Source organism: Colobus angolensis, unplaced genomic scaffold (genome assembly GCF_000951035.1).
Source record: "Colobus angolensis palliatus isolate OR3802 unplaced genomic scaffold, Cang.pa_1.0 Scaffold272, whole genome shotgun sequence".
Classification (NCBI taxonomy): Eukaryota; Metazoa; Chordata; class Mammalia; order Primates; family Cercopithecidae; genus Colobus; species Colobus angolensis.
The window spans coordinates 3,144,508-3,166,932 of NW_012115955.1; the positions used below are offsets into that span (position 1 = coordinate 3,144,508).

Genomic DNA, 22,425 nt, shown 5'->3' on the forward strand with positions numbered 1-22,425 from the left:
TGTCAGCCAGGCGCGGTGGCTCATGCCTGTAATCCCAACACTTTGGGAGGCTGAGGCGGGCAGATCATGAGGTCAGGAGATCAAGACCAGCCTGGCCAACATGGTGAAACCCCATCTCTACTAAAAACACAAAGAAAAATTAGCCGGACGTGGTGGCGCACACCTGCAATCCCAGCTACTCAGGAGGCTGAGGCAGGAGAATCGCTTGAACCCGGGAGGCAGAGGTTACAGTGAGCCGAGATCATGCCACTGCACTCCAGCCTGGTGACAGAGTGAGACTCCATCTCAAAATAAAAAAAAGCTGCCACAGCCAGCTCAGACTCAAGGGGAAGGAAGTCACATGTACTCTTCAAGGAAAGAGTGTCAAGGAATTTGCAGCCATCTTTACCTCTTAACTCTCCTTTCACCACGTATGAGGAGGCCCAGCCTACCGGATGACAGTGTGGGCAGGGAGGGTGGGTTTAGCTGCATCCCTCCAGCAGCCCAGCTGTGAGTATGTTCTGCTCCATCTCATCAGTGTTCTTACCAGGATGACTTCCTTCATGAAGGAGCCAGTGGCAGGGCTTTCTCCCAACTGCTCTGTTTTCTTTCTTCCTCCCCTAAGCCATGTAGAGAGGGGTTAATTTAGGAAGATTGGCCTCTACCACTGGGCAGAGTAGCAAGAAATTCTGGGTGTGAATGCTCTTATTTGGGCTCTTAAATGTCCAAGTCCCCACACAGGGGCTCCTAGGCCTATGTGTATGAGCTGACCTTGTAGTGTTGTGGCTACAGGCACAGCCCCTAAAGACCATCAGGGACAGAACGCATCCCGGAAAGGCTTCTGTAAAATTTTACGGTTACGGGTTCAAGTCCCTCGATGCTGTTACTGCTTGTCTTTTTCCATGCTGATTCTTGCTTCTACATTCTTGCATGTGTTTGTGGTTAATCTAGAATAATTCTAATGAGAATCTATATTTGTCTCTCTGGTATCAAGAATCCATGGCTTCTATAGTTAATTCAATGAAAGGACAAAAGGTCTCTGACCCAAGTCATTGAGTTGGATGGTAACCACCACCACCACCACCATCTCAAAGAGATAAGGGTGGAAAATGAGCCATGTTTCACAAGGTTGGTAGATTATAGCTAAAAGTCAGGACCAGTAGGAGGCCTTAGGCGATGACTACTGGCACCTGTAGGGATGCAATTCCCAACAAGTCAGACTTTGCTGAATTCTAACATACCATTTTCTTTTTACACTGGAACTTTCATTACTACCAGGTGACTCCCATGCCCTGCAACCTTATGTGTATATTAGACAGTTCCAAATGGACTGTTTGGGTCACAAAAGTAGCCACCAAATGATGCTCAAATTAGGCATATGACTGCCTACAGAAGGCATATAATTCGTATAATTTATAACTGACATAATATCCCTGATCAGGCGCCCTCTGGTACTCCCTGGACCGAGACATGGAAAGTTGTTTCCTATATAGTAGTTCCCCCTTATCTGCGGGGGTATGTTCCATCCAAGTCCCCCAGTGGATGCCTGGAAAATAGCACCAAATCCTACACATACTATGTTTTTCTTGATCTGATAACTGAGACAGCTACTAAGTGAGTACCAGGCAGGTAGCATATGCAGTGCAAATACTTGTGACAGAGTGAGGATTCACGTCCCGAGAGGGACTGGACAGGATGGCGTGAGATTCCATCACACTACTCACTCAGAATGGCATGCAATTTAAAACTTATGAATTGTAAATTTCAGAAATTTTCCATTTAGTGTTTTTGGACTGAGGTTGACCATGGGTAACTGAAACTGTGGAAGGCAAAAACCTCGGATAAACCGTGATGACTATGCTTAGGTGGTGCTGACCCAATGGGAGAGAAGCCTACGTATCCAGCCTGAACAGTGGCTCCTAAGACATCTTGCTGCTCTTTTCCCAAGATTTTCTGAAGAACAGGAGGTCTTAGGAGTGAGAGGGCTTGAGTGGGAAGCCCACATGGGGAAGACGATGCTTCACACAGCCAAGCTTGCCTCTTCTGGGCTTCTTGAATATGGTGGTTTCCACAAAAGGAGTTTCTGTTTTCTTTGGCCCTGGACTGCTGTAGGCCCCAAGAGGTGACTTTCCAAAAGAGGCCTTAAATATTTTGAACTCATTGGTGGAAGTAACACAGCACTGCTTCTAACTTTTCTTTCCCTTGGCAGCAAGGCCTTAAGTGTGTAATGGGTGAAAGCAATGGCTTTTTTTTTTTTTAACCAAGTGGTTAAATATGCCATCGAATGACACTACGGCAGGAGGTGAATTTTCTGAGGGATGGATGTTTCCCACATTTGGCTATTATGAGCAGTGTTTTTACAAACAAAGCCAGACTCTGTGCTTTACATACCATGCCTGGGCTGAGAATGCTGAACATATTTTTCCAGCCCTGGCCTCTGCCTGAAAGCCAGCTCCACTTGGGTGTCTCATAGGCCTCTCAAACATAGGCAGTCACAGACAGGTCCAGCACTTTCATGCTGCGGAGCACCTGCTGGTCTCTATCAACAGCAACCCCTCCCCGACTTCCCCACTTCTCTGCCTTCTTTCCTTCACCTGCACCTGCTGGCAAAGCCTTCCATCTTGCCAGTTCTTGCTACTGCCCTGCTGCCCCCTGACAGGCTCCATAATTAATCATCAGGTCACTCTGTGCCCACTCTTCCTCTCTGAAGTTTTTTTGTCCACATGGCAGCCAGAAGGATCCTCTTAAAATGGTGCAATCTTGTTCCTCCTCTGCTCGCTCCAAATAAAATGTCCCATTCCCCCAACCCCCACATGACCCTCTGTGAGCTCACTCCCACTCCATCCCGTCTCGCTTCCTATGATCCCCTCTCCCTGCCATTCCAGCTACACTGGCTTCCGGATCTTCCTTGACCCTGACGGTGCCAAGTAAGTTCTTGCCTCGTGGTCCCTGTGCCTGGCCTTCTACCACTGGCCTTCCTGGACTTCTCTCCCTGACTCCCTTCAGGCATCTTCTCCAGTGCCACCTCTGGGGCTGCCTCCCTTGATCATCCTGTTTACCATCCTACACCAACCGTCTTCCAGCATGTCTTCCACCACCATCCTCCACCACGCCCTCTACCACGTTCTCCACCACCATCCTCCACCATGTCCTCTACCACATCCTACACCACTGTCCTCCACCACATCCTCTACCATGTCCTCCATCACTGTCCTCCACCACCGTCCTCCACCATGTCCTCCACCACCATCCTCCACCACATCCTCCACCACATCCTATACCACTCTCCTCTACCACCTCCTAACACCATCATCTTCCACTACTGTCCTCCACCATGTCCTCCACCATGTCCTAACAACACCATCCTCCACCACATCCTCTAACACATTCTCCACCACCATCCTCCACCACATCCTCTACCACATCCTCTACCACTGTCCTACACCACCATCCTCTGCCACCATCCTCCACCATGTCCTCCACCACGACCTCTACCATGTCCTCCATCACTGTCCTCTACCACCGTCCTCCACCATGTCCTCCACCACCGTCCTCCACCACATCCTATACCACTGTCCTCCACCACCTCCTAACACCGTCATCCTCCACTACTGTCTTCCACCATGTTCTACACCACCGTCCTCCACCACATCCTACACCATGTCCTCTACCACATCCTCCACCACTGCCCTCCACCACATCTTCCACCACCATCCTCCACCATGTTCTACACCACTGTCCTCCACCACATCCTACACCACGTCTTCCACCACCATCCTCCACCACCGTCCTCCACCATGTCCTATGCCACCATCCTCCACCACCATCCTCCACCACGTCCTATGCCACCATCCTCTACCAACACCCTCTACCACATCCTCCACTGCCATCCTCCATCTTCTTTGTTTTACATTGTCTTCCTTGCTGTGTTCATTTCCTAGGGCTGTTATAACAAAATGTCACAAACTAGGTAGCCTGAAACAACAGAAACTGATTCTTTCACCATTCCGGAAGCCAGGAGTCTGAAGTCAGGCAACAGCAGAACCATACTCTAGGGGAGACTCCTTCCAGCTTCTGGTGGCCCAGCCATTCCTTGGCTTGTGGTAGCATCACTCCTCTCTCTGCCTCCCCTTCCTATGTGTTTGGGCCCCTCTTCTTGTCTATTATAAGGACACCTGTCCTTGGATTTAGAGCCCTCCCCACTCCAGGATAATCTCATCTCAAGATCCTTAACCACACCTGTAAAAACTCTTTTCCACAGGTTCCAGATGGTCAGGGGGCATGACTTTTGTGGGGGGCACCCTTCAATTCACTACAGAGGTGTATTTTTATTTATTTATTTATTTTCAGTGTCCACTGAAACTGTCCCTAGATCCTAGGGCAGGGCCTTGTGCAAAGTAGATGCTCAAAAAATGTCTGCTAAGTAGAGTCTTCAGTAAATATTTTGTACATTTTTTTTTTGTGGTCTCGTCCAAGAATTTCCCTAGGGTGTGTACCTGGAGGTCTAATCACTGTTTTGGACATCTTCAACTTTTCTGAAATGGTCATTCTACTTTATAATTCCACGGGTAGTATACGAGGTCTCCTTTTGTTCAACAGTTGACAGTTTTAGACTTTTAAATTCCCACAAATCTGATGGGTGCAAAATACTATATCCTTATTACTTTAATTTGCCCTATCTGGGGCTAGGACATGTACTAAGAAACTCATCATAGCAGAGTGGCTGAATGTTGGATTTCTTATTCTTCTCTGATTAAAAAAAAGAAAGAAAGAAAACTGGATCAATTCAGAGTGCATGGCTACATTGAATAAACAAACTAAGGTTGTCTGACCAGTCTGAGATTGAGGAGCCCTCATCTCTCTGGTAGAATTCATTCGTTTTTGATATTCCTTTTCAGGAGTGTGGGTTATCAGCTCACTAAGAGGAAAAGACAGCCAATCTTATTTAGCAGGACTTTTCCTCATTTGAGTAATGACTTCAAGTGTCTTCAAGGTTTCCCATTCCCTGGCCAGCTGCTCTAGAATGTGGCTGGATCAGAGGCTACTGGTGTCTGGAAGAGTGGCCACTGGAGAACCCCAGATGGACTGTGGGAGCCAAGCCACCCTGGAGAGGCTGATAGACAGCACCTGGGACCTGTGAACTGTGGGGCTGGGGTGTGGCTTCCTGAAAGTGGGGCATGGATCCCGAGAAGTGTTTTGCCTCGGCTTGGGCAGGGTCTCGCTGTTCACGCAAAGCTTGCCGAGGCAGTGGCCTATGCCAGAAGCGTGCAAACAGCCCACTGTGTAGGATATGAAGGCTGGAGGGTTGGCTCACAGTTCTAATCTGGAAACTGAGGATGATCTTTGTCCATAATAGCAGAGAAAGGACACGATGGCTGCGCAGCAGGCAGGGCTCTCTGCTGCCAGCCCACGTACTGGGACGTGGGGTGCAGCGGCGAAGCGAAGTGGGTTCTCAGCTTGTGTGAACTAGTTTTAACTAAACTAAACCTCTCAGAGAGAAACTGTACATTAGGGATTATACTCATCATGGCAGCTCAAACAAATAAGAAAGAAATGGAAGAGCTGGCTGGGCATGGTGGCTCATGCCTGTAATCCCAGCATATTATCACTTGAGGCCAGGAGTTCGAGACCAGCTTGGCCAACATGGTAAAACCTGTCTTTACTAAAAATTAGCTGGGCATGGTGGTGGGCACCAGTAATCCCACCTACTAGAGAGGCTGAGGCAGGAGAATGGCTTGAACCCGGGAGGCTGAGGTTGCAGTGAGCCAAGATCACGCCATTGCACTCCAACCTGGGTGATAAGAGCGAAACTCCATCTCAAAAAACAAACAAACAAAAAGAAATGGAAGAGCTGGTAACATTTACTTCCATTTTGAAAACTTCACAGGCTGCATTTCATAGTAAAAACACTGATCATCTACTCATGTAAAGTAAGAACTCAGTCCTTCCACATTCAAAGTGATTAAGAAATGTATTTCCAGGATGGAAAGATGAATTTTTATCCATTGGAATAACAATGGATCACACCTAATGTGGTTATGTCTTGAGATACTAACTGACAGTGTAATGCTTTCATGGCTAACAAGACAGCTTAAACTTTTATTTTTCTCTTTATTTTAACCTTTTTGAAGACAAAAGATATCTTTTAAAAGGTATTTTTATAATACACATAATATTAATACAGGAACGCATGTTAATAATTTATAAATAGACACTTATTGGGGATGCAGGGTTGGAAAGTTCTTGTGGTAGGCATGAGTGAGAAGCAGCATGGATACCTGTGACTTAGAGAAGGGGTTCAGTGGGTGTGACGGGCATTTCTAATATCCTGCTCTCCTATCCTTCCAAACTTGCAGAAGATGGCATCTGCCAGCCCCCTCCTGCTTGGGAGAAGCCCATGACGGTTCTGTGTGACGGGTTGAGAGCAGAACAGAAGGTGCATTTGGTACTGGTGCAAGGCCCTGCTGTCTGTTTCTTCTGCAGATTGTGGGAAAGGCCTTGCATTGAGTACCAGGATCAAAAGATCAAACCAGCCTGGGCCACTGAGTCACCACAAGAGGATGGCTGCCTTAGAGAGGTGCCCAGAAATGAATGAGCAAGAATGAAATGGTTGCTTTCAGCCAGAGACGTTGGGATTGTTTCTTACTGTGGCATAACTTGCACACCCTGACTCACAGAATAGGTGTCACAGGGAAGGTATTGAGAACGTGCTCAGATGAACAAGCCTCACACCAGTTTCCTGGAGGCCCTGTTGTGGCAGGCAGATGGCCAGGGGCAGCCCTTAGCACCAAGCTGGGAGCAGCTACTAGCATCTGGACTTATTAGGGGAGATGAAGCTGAGAACTGGCAGTCTCATGGATTGGGATGCATCTAGGCACTGCCTTCTCATCCGCCACTGTTAACCATTCTTCAGGGAGCAGGAGATGAGAGTTGACATGCCAGGAGCTACCATATGGCAGAAAGCCACCATGTTCCCAGCTCCTACAGTGTGTCTACAGGGCCACAACACACTCCTAAAGGAGTGGTTTGCTCTCAAGTTGCCCATCTCAGATATGGAGTAGTCCTTGTGGTGTGACCTGCTGAGAGTCCCCTTGCTGATGTCATTGCTCAGTTGGCTGCTCCGGGGCAGCTTGGGCTAGTCCTCTTAGAGAGTGGCTTCAGCTTTTTTTATTGGTCGGGGCTAAGCAAGAGAGAAACGATTGTTGGCAAAGGATCCTTGCTTTTAAGTAAATGAACTATTGCAGGCCGTTGGTACGAGTTTCACCAATGGGTAGTTTCCCCAAATGAGAAGGACTGTAGAATTCCCTGTTTAGCTGACCTTTGCATCGAGCTATGTTTTAGATTTTGCGTCATTTGGAATCTTGATTCTGTGCATGAATGCGCTGCACATCTCTCTCGGTTTCTTCTCCATTGCTTCTGAATGACATCTTTGGTTTTGTTGTTTCCTCAGGGAGAGGTGAAGCCCAGCGGCTTGATGACTGCCTTTGGGGAAGGCCGCATTATTTGGTGCACACATCAAATCACACAGGGCAAGCTAGAAGACAGTGACTTTTGGCTAAGTGTCAATACTCTCAGAAGAAATACCAGGCCCAGGGAGACAAAGTCCAGGTTTAACTTTGGATTTGGAGTGAGTTTCTGGAACGTGTAGAGGCCATTTTGTAGAAGGAATCCTCAGACCAAAGCAACAGGTGACTTGTTTTCTCTGTTCATTGAGGACTCTGCCAGGTGCCAGGAGCTGCAGGCATGTGTTAATTCCCAAGAGTCCGTGGGTCTGCTCACTATCTGCAGGGCCTGCCCCCCTACTAGTTACTTAGAGCAACATGGCCCATTTCTCAGCATGTAGAGTGCTTTTACCTCAATCCCAGACCTGCTCCAAATGTCCTGGACGTTTCCCACAGAGGCCCCTTCCCAGGCTTCATGCTCTCAGGTGTGTAGAAGGTTAATGGCGTGTGGATGAGATTGTACAGCCCACTCTCAATAAATCGTATTCTTCATTCTTCATCTTAAAGGCTAGGGTACCTATTTGCTCCTTAAAAAAATAGGCCACCCTTTCTGAGCCTTTTCCGGTCTTTTTTCTGGTTCTCCAAAACACCAACCAGCCGGTCCTGTTGGCTGGTGCTGATGCTGGACGGCAGGGCCAGGAGGGGCATGGCACAGGACAGGTCAGGGGAACGAGGTGTCTCACTGGCTTTCCCTTGCTCAGGCCTGGACTCCTACTTCCTTCTTAGCTGGAAAGATGGTTGCATGTATGTATACCTGTCAATGACCTGCACAACTGTAACAGCTGCTTGGTATTGCTTTGTGATGACCTGGGGGCAATACTTAGTAAATAATGTCAATACTAAAATAATATCAATCATCGATCATCAAAAGACAACCAGGATGCCTGAAACTTTGTAGGCAAATCTCTTGGCAATATCTAAAATAAGACTGCTGTATCCCAGGGGTTGCATTGCCACCCAAGGCAGCAATACATTAGCACTTGCTCTTCCGAGGAAATACATTTCCTGTGTCCACAGAAGTCACCTTGCCCTGGAGTCTGGGGGAGAAGTAGCTGAGGCCCCAGGGCCCAGCTGGTTGCCTCCGGGGTAAAGTCCCAGTGCTGTGTTATGCTGAGAGGCTCCACACTGTGCAGAGGCAGCGGTGTCTGTCTCTCTGTCCTCTCCCTGACAGCTTTCATCTTTCCAGTATGTACTGGCTTCTCCTATAGGGAGGGCACGGTTCAGTGTCTCCCTAATCACTGCCAGGGCTGGGGAACAACTCATGAGGAAATGCGTCCTCCTCACTGCAGGGACCAATGCGGCTTTTGGAGGAACCCTCCTTGGCATACGATTGTCTGCAGGAGAAAGGTGGGGTGTGATAAAGGCAGCTGTCATCCTTCCCAGGAATTCCTGAGAATTCCTTTATCCCACTGGTAAACAGATCATGCTGGGCTCCTCATGGCGACAGCCCTGTGGCTCTTTCAGGAGGGACATGTGGACGCTTGTGGTACGGCAGGATGGAAATGGGTCTGGAGAGTAGAGGTATCTTCCAGGACCGTGGAGAAAAAGTACTACTTCCTTATGAGGCAGAGGCTGGCCCTCTTTTCTCTGAAAGTTTCACATAGATAATCCCGCAGCCTTGCCACTAGGACAGCATGTCCTTGTGTAACAGCTGGTGCCTGCTTCGAGCATAAGGACTGCTCCAGGCCTCACCACCAGCCTTGGAGTGGCCTCATTTTGGCCTACCGCCACCCCTAACTTTTATCTACTCTTTACACAAGCTGCTTTTCTGAGAATCTGCATGAATATCCAGTCTCAAATTTATGTAGATGCATGTATCATGTTATTGGCATGTCACACTGATAATTAATATCTCTTTATATTCATCTTCAAAGGTTTCCTTATTGTTTTGAGTGGCCACATAGGGTGGTCAACACTTTACCCCCACTAAGAAGTAAGTGAACAACTTGCTCTAAGTCCACTGAATAAATCAAGATTCATTCATCAGGTGCTGGTTTCAGTCCATTTTTTTAAGGCCTCATGGGTTTAAAGGGGCCTAGTTCATGTCGAGATCAGGCTCTTTGTCATGCTGAGGTCTCCTTCTAAACAATTTTTCCCTACTGACATCCGAACTGATGCTTTATAGACTCTAAAGAAATAGAAGACCGTCAAACTGAACTGGAAAATTATTGAATTTATTTAAAAATGAAACCTATACTTTTGTGACAATAGGCTATTAAGAAATGCATGCCGACTGTGAAATGTTGTGGCCATAGGATTCCCTACCCAGAGATGAAGCTGCGGTTGGATCTGCTAGGACATATTATGGAAGAAGCATGCACTTCTCTGCGCCTCTGACCTCAGCAAGGGCTCTTTGTAGAGGAGCCCGGGCAGCACCAGTGTCTGTCTCTGATAGGCCCGTGTCACTTGCTTTCCCAGCTTGTCACATTTTGGAATGCTGTGATGGGCTGGCCCAGGATGTCATCGGCTCCATAGGACAAGCCTTTGAGCTCCGGTTTAAGCAATATTTACAGTGTCCTACCAAGATTCCCGCTCTCCACGATCGGTGAGTAGTGCTGTGACACCATTTGCAATAGCCTATGTGGGTTTCGTGACCTTTCCTCTTAAAACCACATCCCTGAGCTGTGCTCTGGACAGGCACAATTAATCACAGGGCTTCCTGGGCTCTGAGACACCTGGTCGGTGCCGGGATATGGCACAGAAAACCAACAGATGGAAGCCAACATATGGATGATGCTTTGAATGTGTAGAAAAACATTTTCTTGAAACTATAGTGACGGTCGCCAAGGTTACAGAAAAGCAACTTCAGTATAAATTTTTTTGTTCTGTTTCCTCTGCAGCCATGTGATGCTTCCATATGTCACCTCTTTGGGTCTATGTCACCACCGGTTCTGTGTGTCCCATTGTCCTTGTCATTACGATTAGCCAAAGTCGTGCTGCAAGAGGTCCCCTCCGTGAGGCACTGTGCTGGCTACCAGCATAGTTTCTGCTTCACTGGCCTTTGCAGCTTAATGGCTTGGTAGTTTGTTTACCTTCCAGGTGGCCCTGAGCAAGTTCTGTAAACTCCTTGAGTCTCAGCAGCTTTATCTGTGAAGTACAAATAAGAGTGGCACCATAGGTTTTTTTTTTAATGTTCAACAAAATTGTGAGTGTGAAAAGGAGTTGGGAGATGTTTAGTTTATTATAAAAAATGTTCAGGTTCTATCACTGAGTTTCCTTGGATGTAAGAATATTCCATACAGCATCAAGCATTAAAAGAAAAGTAATATGGGGCATTTCGGTCGTTCAATATTCTGTCCTTGATTGAACTTGCATAATGAAAATCTATTCTAATGGTGTGTTCACCATAAACAAAACTTTACTGTTCCTAAATTTACTCTGTACTTTTTTCAAACTTCTAAAGCCACATTCTTCTATGCCTTAGTTCTAGAGTCAGACTCTACCTTTGCTTTTATGATTATGAAGACTTCTTTCATCTCCCTTCTCAGTCTTTGCCTTTCTTCAAAGAGACTTCATTTCTTTTCCTCTTTCCCTGGAAAATTCTGTTTAAGACATTCATTTTGGAGGTGCCTCTGCAGGACCCACCGTTTCCACGTTGCTAAAAACTTCACTCCAGAGGTTGAAAATGCTGGAATTCAATTCTCCCTTATGGCCATCACATTAAAAAAAAATAATAAGAAAGAAAGAAACTTCAACAAATTGGGACAGGAAGACGTGTATAGAAGAGTTAGAGGCAAACAGTGACAGCAACCCAAATGTAAGTAGGAGAGTGAGGAAACAGATTTTTTATTTTGTGTATAATAGGACATAATAGTTAATAAGAATTCACCAATATACATGTACTACCAGCATAAATCTCAAAATTTATAGTGAAATAAAAAAGTAAGTTACAAAAGGATATGAACCATTTATGAAAATTTTAAAAACATACATGATTGCATATATAGTATATGGATAAATAAATGTGTGGAAAGAGTATAAAAACATACACAAGGCCAGGCACAGTGGCTCATGCCTGTAATCCCAGCACTTTGGGAGGCCAAGGTAGGCGGATCACCTGAGGTCAGGAGTTTGAGACAAGGCTAGTCAACATAGTGAAATCCCATCTCTACTAAAAATACAAAAATTAGCTGAGCATGGTGATGCATATCTGTAGTCCCAGATACTTGGGAAGCTGAGGCAAGAGAATCACTTGAACTCAGGAGGTGGCAGTTGCAGTAAGCTGAGATAGTGCCACTGCACTTCAACCTGGGCAACAGAGCAAGACTCCATCTCAAAAAATCAGACACACAAACAACAACAAAAAAATGCAAAAATACTATACATAACTCCAGGGTATGTGAGGACACGGCAGGGGTATGGGTGGATGGGTTGTGTTTGACTGTATTTGTCAAGCATATCCCCCCTACACCATTTTATAATAAAAATGTTCCAATATACACAAAGAACTGTATAGACACCATCTAGCTTCTACCATTAACGTTTTACTTATAATATAACTTATCTATGTATCCATCCAATGTAAGTTTGCCAAATTTTATTAAAAAGGGAAGCATGTAATTGATAAAAGAAAAATTTCAGCCAGATTCAATTTAAAGGAGTTTAATTGAGCAATGAACAATTTCACGCACAGAGCAGCCTCCTAGCCAGGATAGACTAGGGGACTCCAGGGCAGCCACGTGGTGGAAGAAGATTTATGGACAGAAAAAGGAAAATGACTTACAGAAAATGGAAGTGAGGTTCAGAAAGAGCTAGATTGGTTACAGCTCAGCGTTTGCCTTATTTGAACACAGTTTAAACAGTTGGCTGCATTTGATTGGCCAAAACTCGGTGATTGGCACAAGAGTAGGCTACGGTCTGTTTACACCTCCACTTGGATAGTTCAGGATGTACAGAGAAACCTTTAGGCCAAATTCAAATACGTAAGGAGGTAGCTTTAGGCTAAACTTGATTTAACATAATAGATCAAAAAGTTAACATTTAATCTCCATGGGGGATGCATAAGTATATTTCATGTTAATTATTATGCTAGCCTTTGTTTCTGAAATGTTGAATAAGAGCCAAATAAATGCCTTTAAGACAATACATACAAAAATGAATGGAGGGAGTTAGTTTAACTACCATACATACTCCTTTGGCAGTGTACCTAAAGTATGAAGTTCTGTACATGTTTGTATACAGTGAAGTTTGAAGGAAAGAAAATGTAGTAAACAGGATCTTATCCACTGAGAAAAATGTCACCTCCAAATGCAAGTATTGGTATATCATTTCCAGTTTTTTTTTTTTTTTTTCTTTTTTTTGACGGAGTCTCACTCTTTCACCCAGGCTGGATGCAGTGGCAAGATCTCGGCTCACTGCAAGCTCCGCCTCCCGGGTTTGCGCCGTTCTCCTGCCTCAGCCTCCCGAGTAGCTGGGACTACAGGCGCCCGCCACCATGCTCGGCTAATTTTTTGTATTTTTAGTAGAGACGGGGTGTCACCGTGTTAGCCAGAAAGGTCTCGATCCCTTGTGATCCGCCCCCCTCGGCCTCCCAAAGTGCTGGGATTACAGGCGTAAGCCACCGCCCCCAGCTGGCCTATCATTTCTAAAGCAAAACAGCGACAAGGGGCCCTGCCTGTAGCTTCATACTGTCGGTGACCTGACACCCGCCTCACCTTATCCTGCAGAGGCTGCTGGTGTCCACAGGGTACTGTCTGAGAGACGGGCGAGGGGGACCTCCTGGGCTTGCCCTGCCTTCCTTTCCAGCTCCACTCCTCCAACTGGAAGCAGCCTGGGAGCATGAGAGAACCCCACTGCATCCAGCTGTTCCAGCCCCATTCTCTGGGGACCTGACCTGTGGCCGTACTGGCAGGTTTTCCTTCTGGGATGCCGAGATCTTAGGGGCCAGCAAGACAGGGGCTTCTGCTTTGGAGAAGTTCTTGGGTTTTCTACTCAATCCCTCAGGCCATGTGTCTCCATACTGGGAAATATTTCCTGGAGGTATTAGGATTTGCTACATTCAGCTTAGTTTCTTTGGGGTAGAGATGAGGACAGGTGAGGGTAGAGGGAGTGTGGCAGTGTGAGGCCGAACAAGCTGTGCGTTCAGTGTCGGGGAGTCAGGCTTCTCCGGTCCTTCTCTCGCTGGAGGTGAGTGTATAGATTTACTATTTGTGAATTTTTGTTGTTGTTGTTCATTATGTTATTACTGGGGAAGAGACTCTGATCTGGATATCTGGATTCATTGCACATCTTCAACTGGAAATAAAAAATAGAACTTTTTTTTTGAAACAGAGTTTCACTCTTGTTGCCCAGGCTAGAGTGGCGTCATGCTATCTCACCTCACTGCAACCTCTGCCTCTTGGGTTCAAGCAATTCTCCTGCCTCCCAAGTAGCTGGGATTACAGGCGTGCACCACCATGCCCGGCGAATTTTGTATTTTTAGTAGAGACAGGGTTTCTCCATGTTGGTCAGGCTGGTCTCAAACTCCTGACCTCAGGTGATCCGCCCATCTCAGCCTCTTAAAGTGTTAGGATTACAGGCTTGAGCCACCGCACCCAGAAAAAATAGTACTTTTGTATAAATGGATTTTTGGCCAGGTATGGATTGCAGGATTACGCCTGTAATCCCAGCACTTTGGGAGGCTGAGGCGGGTGGATCGTTTGATCCCAGGACTGTGAGACCAGCCTGGGCAACATAACAAAACCCCATCTCTACTAAAAATACAAAAATTAGCCAGGTGCAAGGGTGCGTGCCTGTAGTTCCAGCTACTCAGGAGGCTGAAGTGGGAGGACGGCTTGCCTGGGAGGCAGAAGTTGCAGTGAGCCGTGATCACACCACTGCACTCCAGCCTGGGTGACAGAACGAGACCCTATCTCAAAAAAATCAATCACTCAATCCATCAGTGGATTTTTTGGTATGATCTAATTTTTCTTGGAGGATTTTCCTTGCAGAAATCCAAGGGTATTTCAACCCAAAACCGAAGAAGACATTGAAAAACAAATCAGATGCCACTAAGACTCCATTTATTATTATTTTTAAAATTGATAATTAATTCATATATAATCAAATTGCCCTTTTAAAGTTTACAGTTCAGTTGATTTGTTATATTCGAAAGTTGTACAATTATCACCATTAATTCCAGAACATTTTCATTACCCCGCCCAAAGAAACTCTATACTCATCAGCAATTACTCCCCATTCTCCACTCCCCCATCTCCCGCCAACCACTAAACTACTTTCTGTCTCTATGGATTTGCCCATTCTGGACATTTCATATAGATGGAATCATACTGTATGTATCTGGCTTCTTTCACTTAGAAGAATATTTTCAAGATTCACTCATGTTGTAAGATCTGTCAGTATTTCTTTCATTTTAGAGTTCTTAGTAATATTTGAATGTATAGATATATCACCTTTTGTTCAAGCAATTCTCCTGTCTCAGCCTGCCGAGTAGCTGCGATTACAGACACATGCTACCACGCCCGGCTAATTTTTGTATCTTTAGTAGAGATGGGGTTTCACCATGTTGGCCAGGCTGGTCTTGAACTCCTGACCTCATGATCTGCCAGCCTTGGCCTCCCAAAATGCTGGGATTACAGGTGTGAGCCACTGCACCCAGCCGTACCTTTTAGCTCTTATGAACATTGCTGCTGTGAAGATGTATACAAGTTTCTTTGTGGACATATGTTGCAGTATTCTTATGTGTATAACTGGAAGTGAAATTCTGTGGTCATATGGTTATGCTGAAACTGCAAAGCTATTTTCCAAAGTGGCTGCACCATTTTACAGTCCCATCAGCAATGTGTGAGGGTTCTAATATCCCCATGTTCTTATCAACACTTTTTCTTGTCTATCTCTTTGATTACAGCTACCCTAGTGGGGATGAAGTGGTCTCTGGTTGTGGTTTTGATGTGCATTTTCCTGATGACTAACGATGTCGAGCTTCTTTTCATGTGCTTATTGGCCTTTTGTGTATCTCTGGAGAAAAGTCTGCTCAAAACCTCAGCTCCTTTTTAAGATCGGGCTGTCTTCTCATTGTTGAGTTGTAGGAGTACTTTATATATTCTAGTTACATGTCTCTTTTAAGATACATGTTAGCAAATATTTTCTCCCATTTTGCAGTTTGTATTTTTACTTTCTTGATAATGTCCTTTGAAGCACAACAGTTTTTTCAAATAGCAGAAGGGAGAATTTTGAGAGATTCATATTCTACCATTTTCCTTCATATCACTAAATTTCCATTTTGTAGTTGGTTTTGTTTGGGATCAATTTCATGGCTTACAAAAGTGTGTGCTGTCCCTTGAGGAGCTGGCTATCCTTAGGCATAATTTCTTTCATAATTAAAATGTACTTTTACAAAAGGACCTCATTCAAACATGACTGAAATGTTCCAGTGAGTGAAACTCTGAATATGGCAGAGATATTTTGCTAAACCACTCATCTGCTTTTCATCTATACTTGAGACCTGGATGGCTGAAGAGGCACTGACTAAACTCTCTTTTCTTGATAACAGGCGCTAACATTAGATTTGTTGGTTTTGGCTGCAAGCTCAACTTTTGGCTAAAGCCCTTGGAAATCTTCCTTTAACAGAATGCAGAGTCTGGATGAGCCATGGACAGAAGAGGAGGGAGATGGCTCAGACCACCCGTACTACAACAGCATCCCAAGCAAGATGCCTCCTCCAGGGGGCTTTCTTGATGCTCGACTGAAACCTAGACCCCATGCTCCTGACACTGCACAGGTAAGTCTCATATGTTTTTCTCTTTATAAGGAATGGAGGCTAACTCAACTTTATTTCCTTTTGTTTTGTTTTTTTGTTTGTTTGTTTTGTTTCAGGCTGATGTTCTATTCCATTTTTGACACGGTAAATCACGAACTTTCTCACTGGATTTCATGAGGCATGTAGATGAGGAGAGGCTTTGTGTTAACATCATAAAGCATTAGCCAAACGCTTTGGAACTGTGTTGTGATTGCTGGGATATGCGTCTGGGGGCGTCCTCTGTACCCTCAGATGTATTCCATCATACTGTGATCTCAGTGAGGGAAAGAGAGAATTTAAGATTTTAAAAAGGCTTGAGAGGCATTGGGTTCTCTGAAAAGGAGTGAATATAGATCCTTAAAAGGATGAGAATTTTATGAGTTTTCTATTTTATTCATTCCCTTGCTTTATGTCCAACTCAAAATTCTAGTAAGGCAATTGCTTTCTAGAGTTATGATATTTCTGTTTTGTTATAGGAAATTTTTAACATTACTAATTTTTGTGAATGATAATGGCACCACTAAAAATGGCAAAATAACATTGAGCTCAGGGATCTGACACTGAGAGGGAATTTCCTGATTTTTTGAAGGAAGTTTCCTGGTTTACAGAGTGGACTTGCCCAAGTGTGAACAATCATGGGCGTATGTGTTATGTGGGAAGTGTGTTCTGACACATAGATACTCTGTAATTGAAATTTATTTTAGGACATACATATGGAAGAGCTTGATTTACAGTCACACTTCGGGAGGGGTGGTGGGGGTAATGAAAACAAGGGGGGGCATGTGTAATTTTGATGGAGATGCAGCCTTTTCCTCACACTCACACAAACTTATTTCCCAAATCTTAATGCCAACCGTGAGGCATGAAGGGAAAATTGGGTGTATCAGAGGATTTGATCCACCTTAAGGATCAATTTGCCGACTGTCTTGTGGCTTTCAAAAGTGGGGAAATGAGAAGAAAATAATTTTTTCGTTCTGTGTTATTTACATGTGTCTATAGTTTGCAGGAAAAGAGCAGACTTATTACCAGGGAAGACACTTAGGAGACACCTTTGGCGAAGACTGGCAGCAAACACCTTTCAGGCAAAGTGAGAGGCAAGGTGAGATGGGTGAGAAACACAAAAGACACTTTTCAAAAGTAACATGCTTACCACTGGGTCGCCTATTTTCTGTGGACTGACAGAATGACCCCTGGATATATTTGCTGTGTGTGTTGCTATAGAATCCTGACTAGACCATAGAAACAGAGGCAACAATGTGGTGCAATGCGCAGTGGCGCACGCCTGTAATCCCAGCACTTTGGGAGGCTGAGGCAGGAGGATCGCCTGAGGTCAGGAGTTCAAGACCAGCCTGACTAACATAGTGAAACCCCAACTCTACTAAATAAAAAAAAATTAGCCAAGCGTGGTGGCAGGTGCCTGTAATCCCAGCTACTTGGGAGGCTGAGGCAGGAGAATCACTTGATCCCAGGAGGTGGGGGCTGCAGTGAGCCGAGATCATGCCATTGCACTCCAGCCTGGCAACAACAGCAAAACCCTGTCTCAAAAAAAAAAAAAAAAAGCAACAGTGTTGTAGATATCTCCTGGCACCAATTATGTGGTGCCTCCCCGCAGCTCCAGGACCATTCACACCTCATGGGCACTCACTGCCTCATGCCCCTGAGACTGTACACCTCCACGCTGGGAGAGCTTCCGTGCCCAGGGGTGCTGAGAAGTTGACATCTCAGGCACACCTTCACCCCAGTTTCTGATGGGAACTCGTGAGGCAACTCTAAGGTTGAGGCTGAGCCCCAGTGACTCCCACAACAAATTATTGCCTTTCCTTCCTTGTCTCGTTGTCCTTCCCTTTACTCAGGGTCGGCTTTTTGGGGAATGTGAAGCCCCCTACTCTAAGCTGGGGATTGAGGCAGAGGTGGCACCAGGGATATACGTCTCTCACAGGCCCTGGATACTCTTAGAGAACACTTCTGCATCTTACAGTCATAATAACATGCACCTACATCATACATTACAACTAATGTCGATACAACTGTCTATAAGTAAGATATCTGCAAATAATTCAAATATATTTAGATACAGCCATAATAATTTAGATACAACTGTCTAAGAGGTAACTGCTAATTGCTCATGTAAGTCTTTATTCTCTAGACAGTTATATATACACATACAAATATGTATGAATGTATTTATAGCTCAGTCTAATCCTTTAAGAATGTCTTTTAATTTTAACCTTTTTCCCTTCTCAAAAAAATTTATAACTCTTTCAGTAGCTCTGGGATCCTGGCTACTAAGTCCATAAGATCTGAAGGGGATGGGGGCAACTGATGCTTCTGTGTATCTAAATTTAAACATTTATTGGTTTAATATTGAGGCTTATTCCTTCATTATGGCTATTCATGCCAGGAAGCAAATGACAATACATTTTTTAAATGTCCTCTGTGTAAGAGAATTTCATGTCGTGCCTGCCCCAGATGCAGGAAGACCCACAGTGCTGGCCCAGTCAATAAAACATAAGGCCTGGCAGAAGCCACCACATGTTCTGCCTCAGAATAGGCTGGAAATAGCAAATCAGAGCCATAACTTTGCCAGAGGGACATTTTCACTATGGGCTATTTATCCTTGTTCTAATACATTTCAAATGTATTTCCATTACATGTGTGTGCATAGACTTATAATAACTGCTAAAGAATAAAGGAGACACGTTATTTCTGTTAGATATTTGCTTTATTGCAAAATATGTCAGGTTTATTTTAAAATAGGTCTTGTTTTTGATATATTAAAGTTATTCCAGCCAGATCGAGAACAGATGATGTAGCAGAATGAGCTCCTGGCCTGGAACTTGAGACTCAGAGCTCTCAATAAATTTCCAACTCTTCTTTGAAAACAATAAATAGGCGGGGTGTGGTATCTCAGGCCTGTAATTCCAGCACTTTGGGAAGCCGAGTCAGGTGGATTACCTGAGATCAGGAGTTCCAGGTCAGCCTGGCCAACATGGTGAAACCCCATCTCTACTAAAAATACAAAAAAATTAGGCAGTTGTGGTGGTGCGTACCTGTAATCCTAGCTATTCGGGAGGCTGAGGCAGGAGAATCACTTGAACCTGGGAGGTGGAGGCTGCAGTGGGCCGATATCGTGCCACTGCACTCCAGCCTCGGCAACAGAGTGAGAACTCTGCCAAAAAAAAAAAAAAAAATTAAACAATAAATATCTTGTCTCACAGAACAAATTAGAATGTCACTTATTAATTTGCTGGCAGATATTATCCCCAATGTACGTGAACTCCAGGTATTACCATGGCACATGTCCTCCTGCCCCAGCTCAGCATCTGCTGTCATTTCCGGCGGGAAAGGGTAGTCAGGAAGATTATACATTTGGGCTCCTGATCTTCTCCTTTTAACATTTTGTTTGTGAAATTCTTTTTTAAAGGCTGATTTGTTTGCAATCAAATCACCTTGCAAAAGGTGTGAACTGCAAATAGCTGTCACTAAGCAAGGACGCGTAATCCGACTAGACTCTTCAATATAGAAAGCATGTTGAGAAATAGGAGAGTAGAAACACAGTCCGTGCAGGTGGTGCTCCCCAGTGAGGGAATGTCAGCACGACACTTCATTCTCACACCTACAGGCTGGGAGACAGTGGTGTGCTGGCGAACGTCCAGCCACAGGCTCTTGGGAACGCTTTTTAAAAAGCCCTGAACCAACTCTTGCCAGCTGGATTGAGCTGGCTTCAACACACCACCGCCCATAGGATATGAAAGACACCCCCTTTCCAGAAATGTGAACACCACAGGGTGTTCTTGCGAACATGTTTATGTAAGAAGATTGGAGACAGGGCGCACACGCAAAAAGACTCCGAGAAGGATCTGAGCAGGCGTTCTCGGGCTACTAGGTCTGGGTGACAGAACAGCCAGGGCCCAGCCCCAGCAAACCCATTGCCTAGCTGTGAAGTCCCATCGAGGCAGCGTCACTGCCTCAACAGAGGGGGCTCTTCCCTTGCACACCCACCCTGGGCTTCCTTCACAGACCCAGAAGCAGTAACTGCAGCCCTGTTTTGTAAGGAAGGAGTCTCTCTCAGTTCCTTCCTACAGTAGAACAGAGCTTCTATTGTATTGCTTGAATGAAGTTAATTTATAAAGCATTTGCTTATATTAAAAAACAAACAAAAAAAAAAAACAAGAGCAATTAAAATAAGGCTTGTGGTCCTTCTGCTCAGTTATCTGATCTTGAAGCATTTGTCAAGGAGAGGAGGAGACCAGGCATGTTCTGCCTGCCAGCCTCCTGCCGTCTTAGGGCAGCAAGGGCCAGAATCTTTGCTGAGGCCATCACAGTGGAGCCATCAAGGTGTCCATCCTGACATTGGCTGGCAGATCCCATGTTGATATGAAGGACTGGAAAACATCTTGGCCAGGTTACAGCAGTGTGTGGTGACAAGCTCAGAAGAGGACAATATCACCGATAGGAATCTGAAGGAGTTTTCCCATTTGCAGGCGGAAGAGCTTCTCTGTGAAGGGCTGGGTGGCTTGAATAGTGTCACTGTCATCAAAGAAAAGGGGCTCACTTTCTTGTTGCAGGGTCCTTGGACATCTACAGCATGCCAGAAGGGAAACTGCACGTGGCCCCCACAGGAGAAGCACCCACCTATGTCAACACGCACCAGATCCCACCGCAGGCCTGGCCAACTGCGGTCAGCAGCGCTGAGAGCAGCCCGAGAAAAGACCTCTTTGACATGAGTGGGTTTCTGTTTGTCTCTGGTTTTCTTCTCTTTTGAGATTGCTTTTTACCCTGCCTTTTGTTTGAAATCTGTGTAATTACTAGATTTTCTGATAGCAGGGTTTTGATTAATGGTGATGATTAGCTGTACTTTTCTGGGTGATGATTGGATTTGTTTAGGATTATAGCCCTCTCTGTAGTCAAGAGACAGAGCAATTTCCCCTTCTTTTTGGAATTGCCATTCCTCTTGAAGATCTGCAAATATATTGAGACAATATACGTACACAAATGTTTATTTATTCATTTAAATAGTAATTGGCTATTATGTGCCAGCTAGTGTATTAGTTGCTAAGGATGCAAAGATGAAATGGCATGGCCCGTGTTCCCACAGAGCTCTCGGTCTATGAAGCAGACCAACATTTAACATATAGGCAAAAAATTGCAACACACCCCTCTCTTATGAGGGTTTTCTCTCTTTCTCCCCTCCTCCCACTTGCTCTCTCATTGCTTTCTCTCATTTTTTCTCTCTTGCTCACCTCTTACCCCTCTCCAAATATTTACTGAACACTTACCATTTGTCAAATACTATTCTGCTTGATGGAGATACACAGGAAAACAAAACCAGCAAAGTCTCTACCTCATGGAGGTTAAATAAACAACTGTATCTATTACCAGGTAGTGGTTAAGTGCTCCTCAGTGATGAAAACTAAACAGGATAAGGAGAGTAATAGTAATCTATTGCAGACAGCAATGTAGTGGGATGTGTACCACGGACTTTCTGTTTGTAATATAGACTGAGGAAATTAAATCATTCATGAACTGATTACCGAAAGTGAAAATTTTTGTTAAAGAATTTTGAAAGAGCATCACAAGCTCACAAGAGCTTTATATCCTAAAATTTGCTTTTCATATTCCTTGAGAATTTTATAGGCTGAAGAGGGAGGGAATGGAGACTAGTTCTGAATGAGTTTCTACCATGTGCTAAACACCTATTTTTAAATTTTTACTGGTAAGTATTATGATTACTACTGCTATCTTTATTTTACAGAAGAGGAAATGAAGAATCCTAGAAGTTAACTAACTTTATCATTTGTGAAAGGCAGCCTTGCTGGTCCAATACCTGTGATTTGTGGTATTTTCTATGAGTGAGGACAGGGTTAACTGCCTTCATAATTAGGCAACCTCATCACAACAACACTGTTTCTCCCTAGCAAATTTGACTTCCCAGTCACACTGGACCCCCATTTTGACTTACAAAAATCATCTAAGCAAGAACTGTAGAATCTCAATGCTTGAAGCCACCTTCAATGCTAGATCACCTAATTCAGTCCCGCCAGTGCCTTTATTTTTAAAAATGTGAAAACAGCTTGAGAAATGTGAAGCCACATTTTCAAGATGCAAAGCACAGTGGTAGCTCTCCAAGCTTCTGCTGGAGTTGTTATAGTACCTCCAAACTGCAGTTTAATAGTTCCATATTTGGTTAGACCACTTTTACTGTTT

At 44.8% G+C, this 22,425-nt stretch overlaps 1 protein-coding gene across 1 annotated transcript in view; it reads left to right on the forward strand.

Moving 5' to 3' along the window:
* Positions 1–22,425, forward strand: part of SHC3 (SHC (Src homology 2 domain containing) transforming protein 3) — a 168,661-nt gene that overhangs the window by 117,612 nt on the left and 28,624 nt on the right. Inside the window, exons 9-12 of the mRNA XM_011948031.1 lie at positions 9,900–10,026; positions 16,050–16,200; positions 17,218–17,317; positions 20,787–20,945. Of these exons, the coding sequence (XP_011803421.1) occupies positions 9,900–10,026; positions 16,050–16,200; positions 17,218–17,317; positions 20,787–20,945 (537 nt within the window). The remainder of the gene's footprint in view (positions 1–9,899; positions 10,027–16,049; positions 16,201–17,217; positions 17,318–20,786; positions 20,946–22,425) is intronic.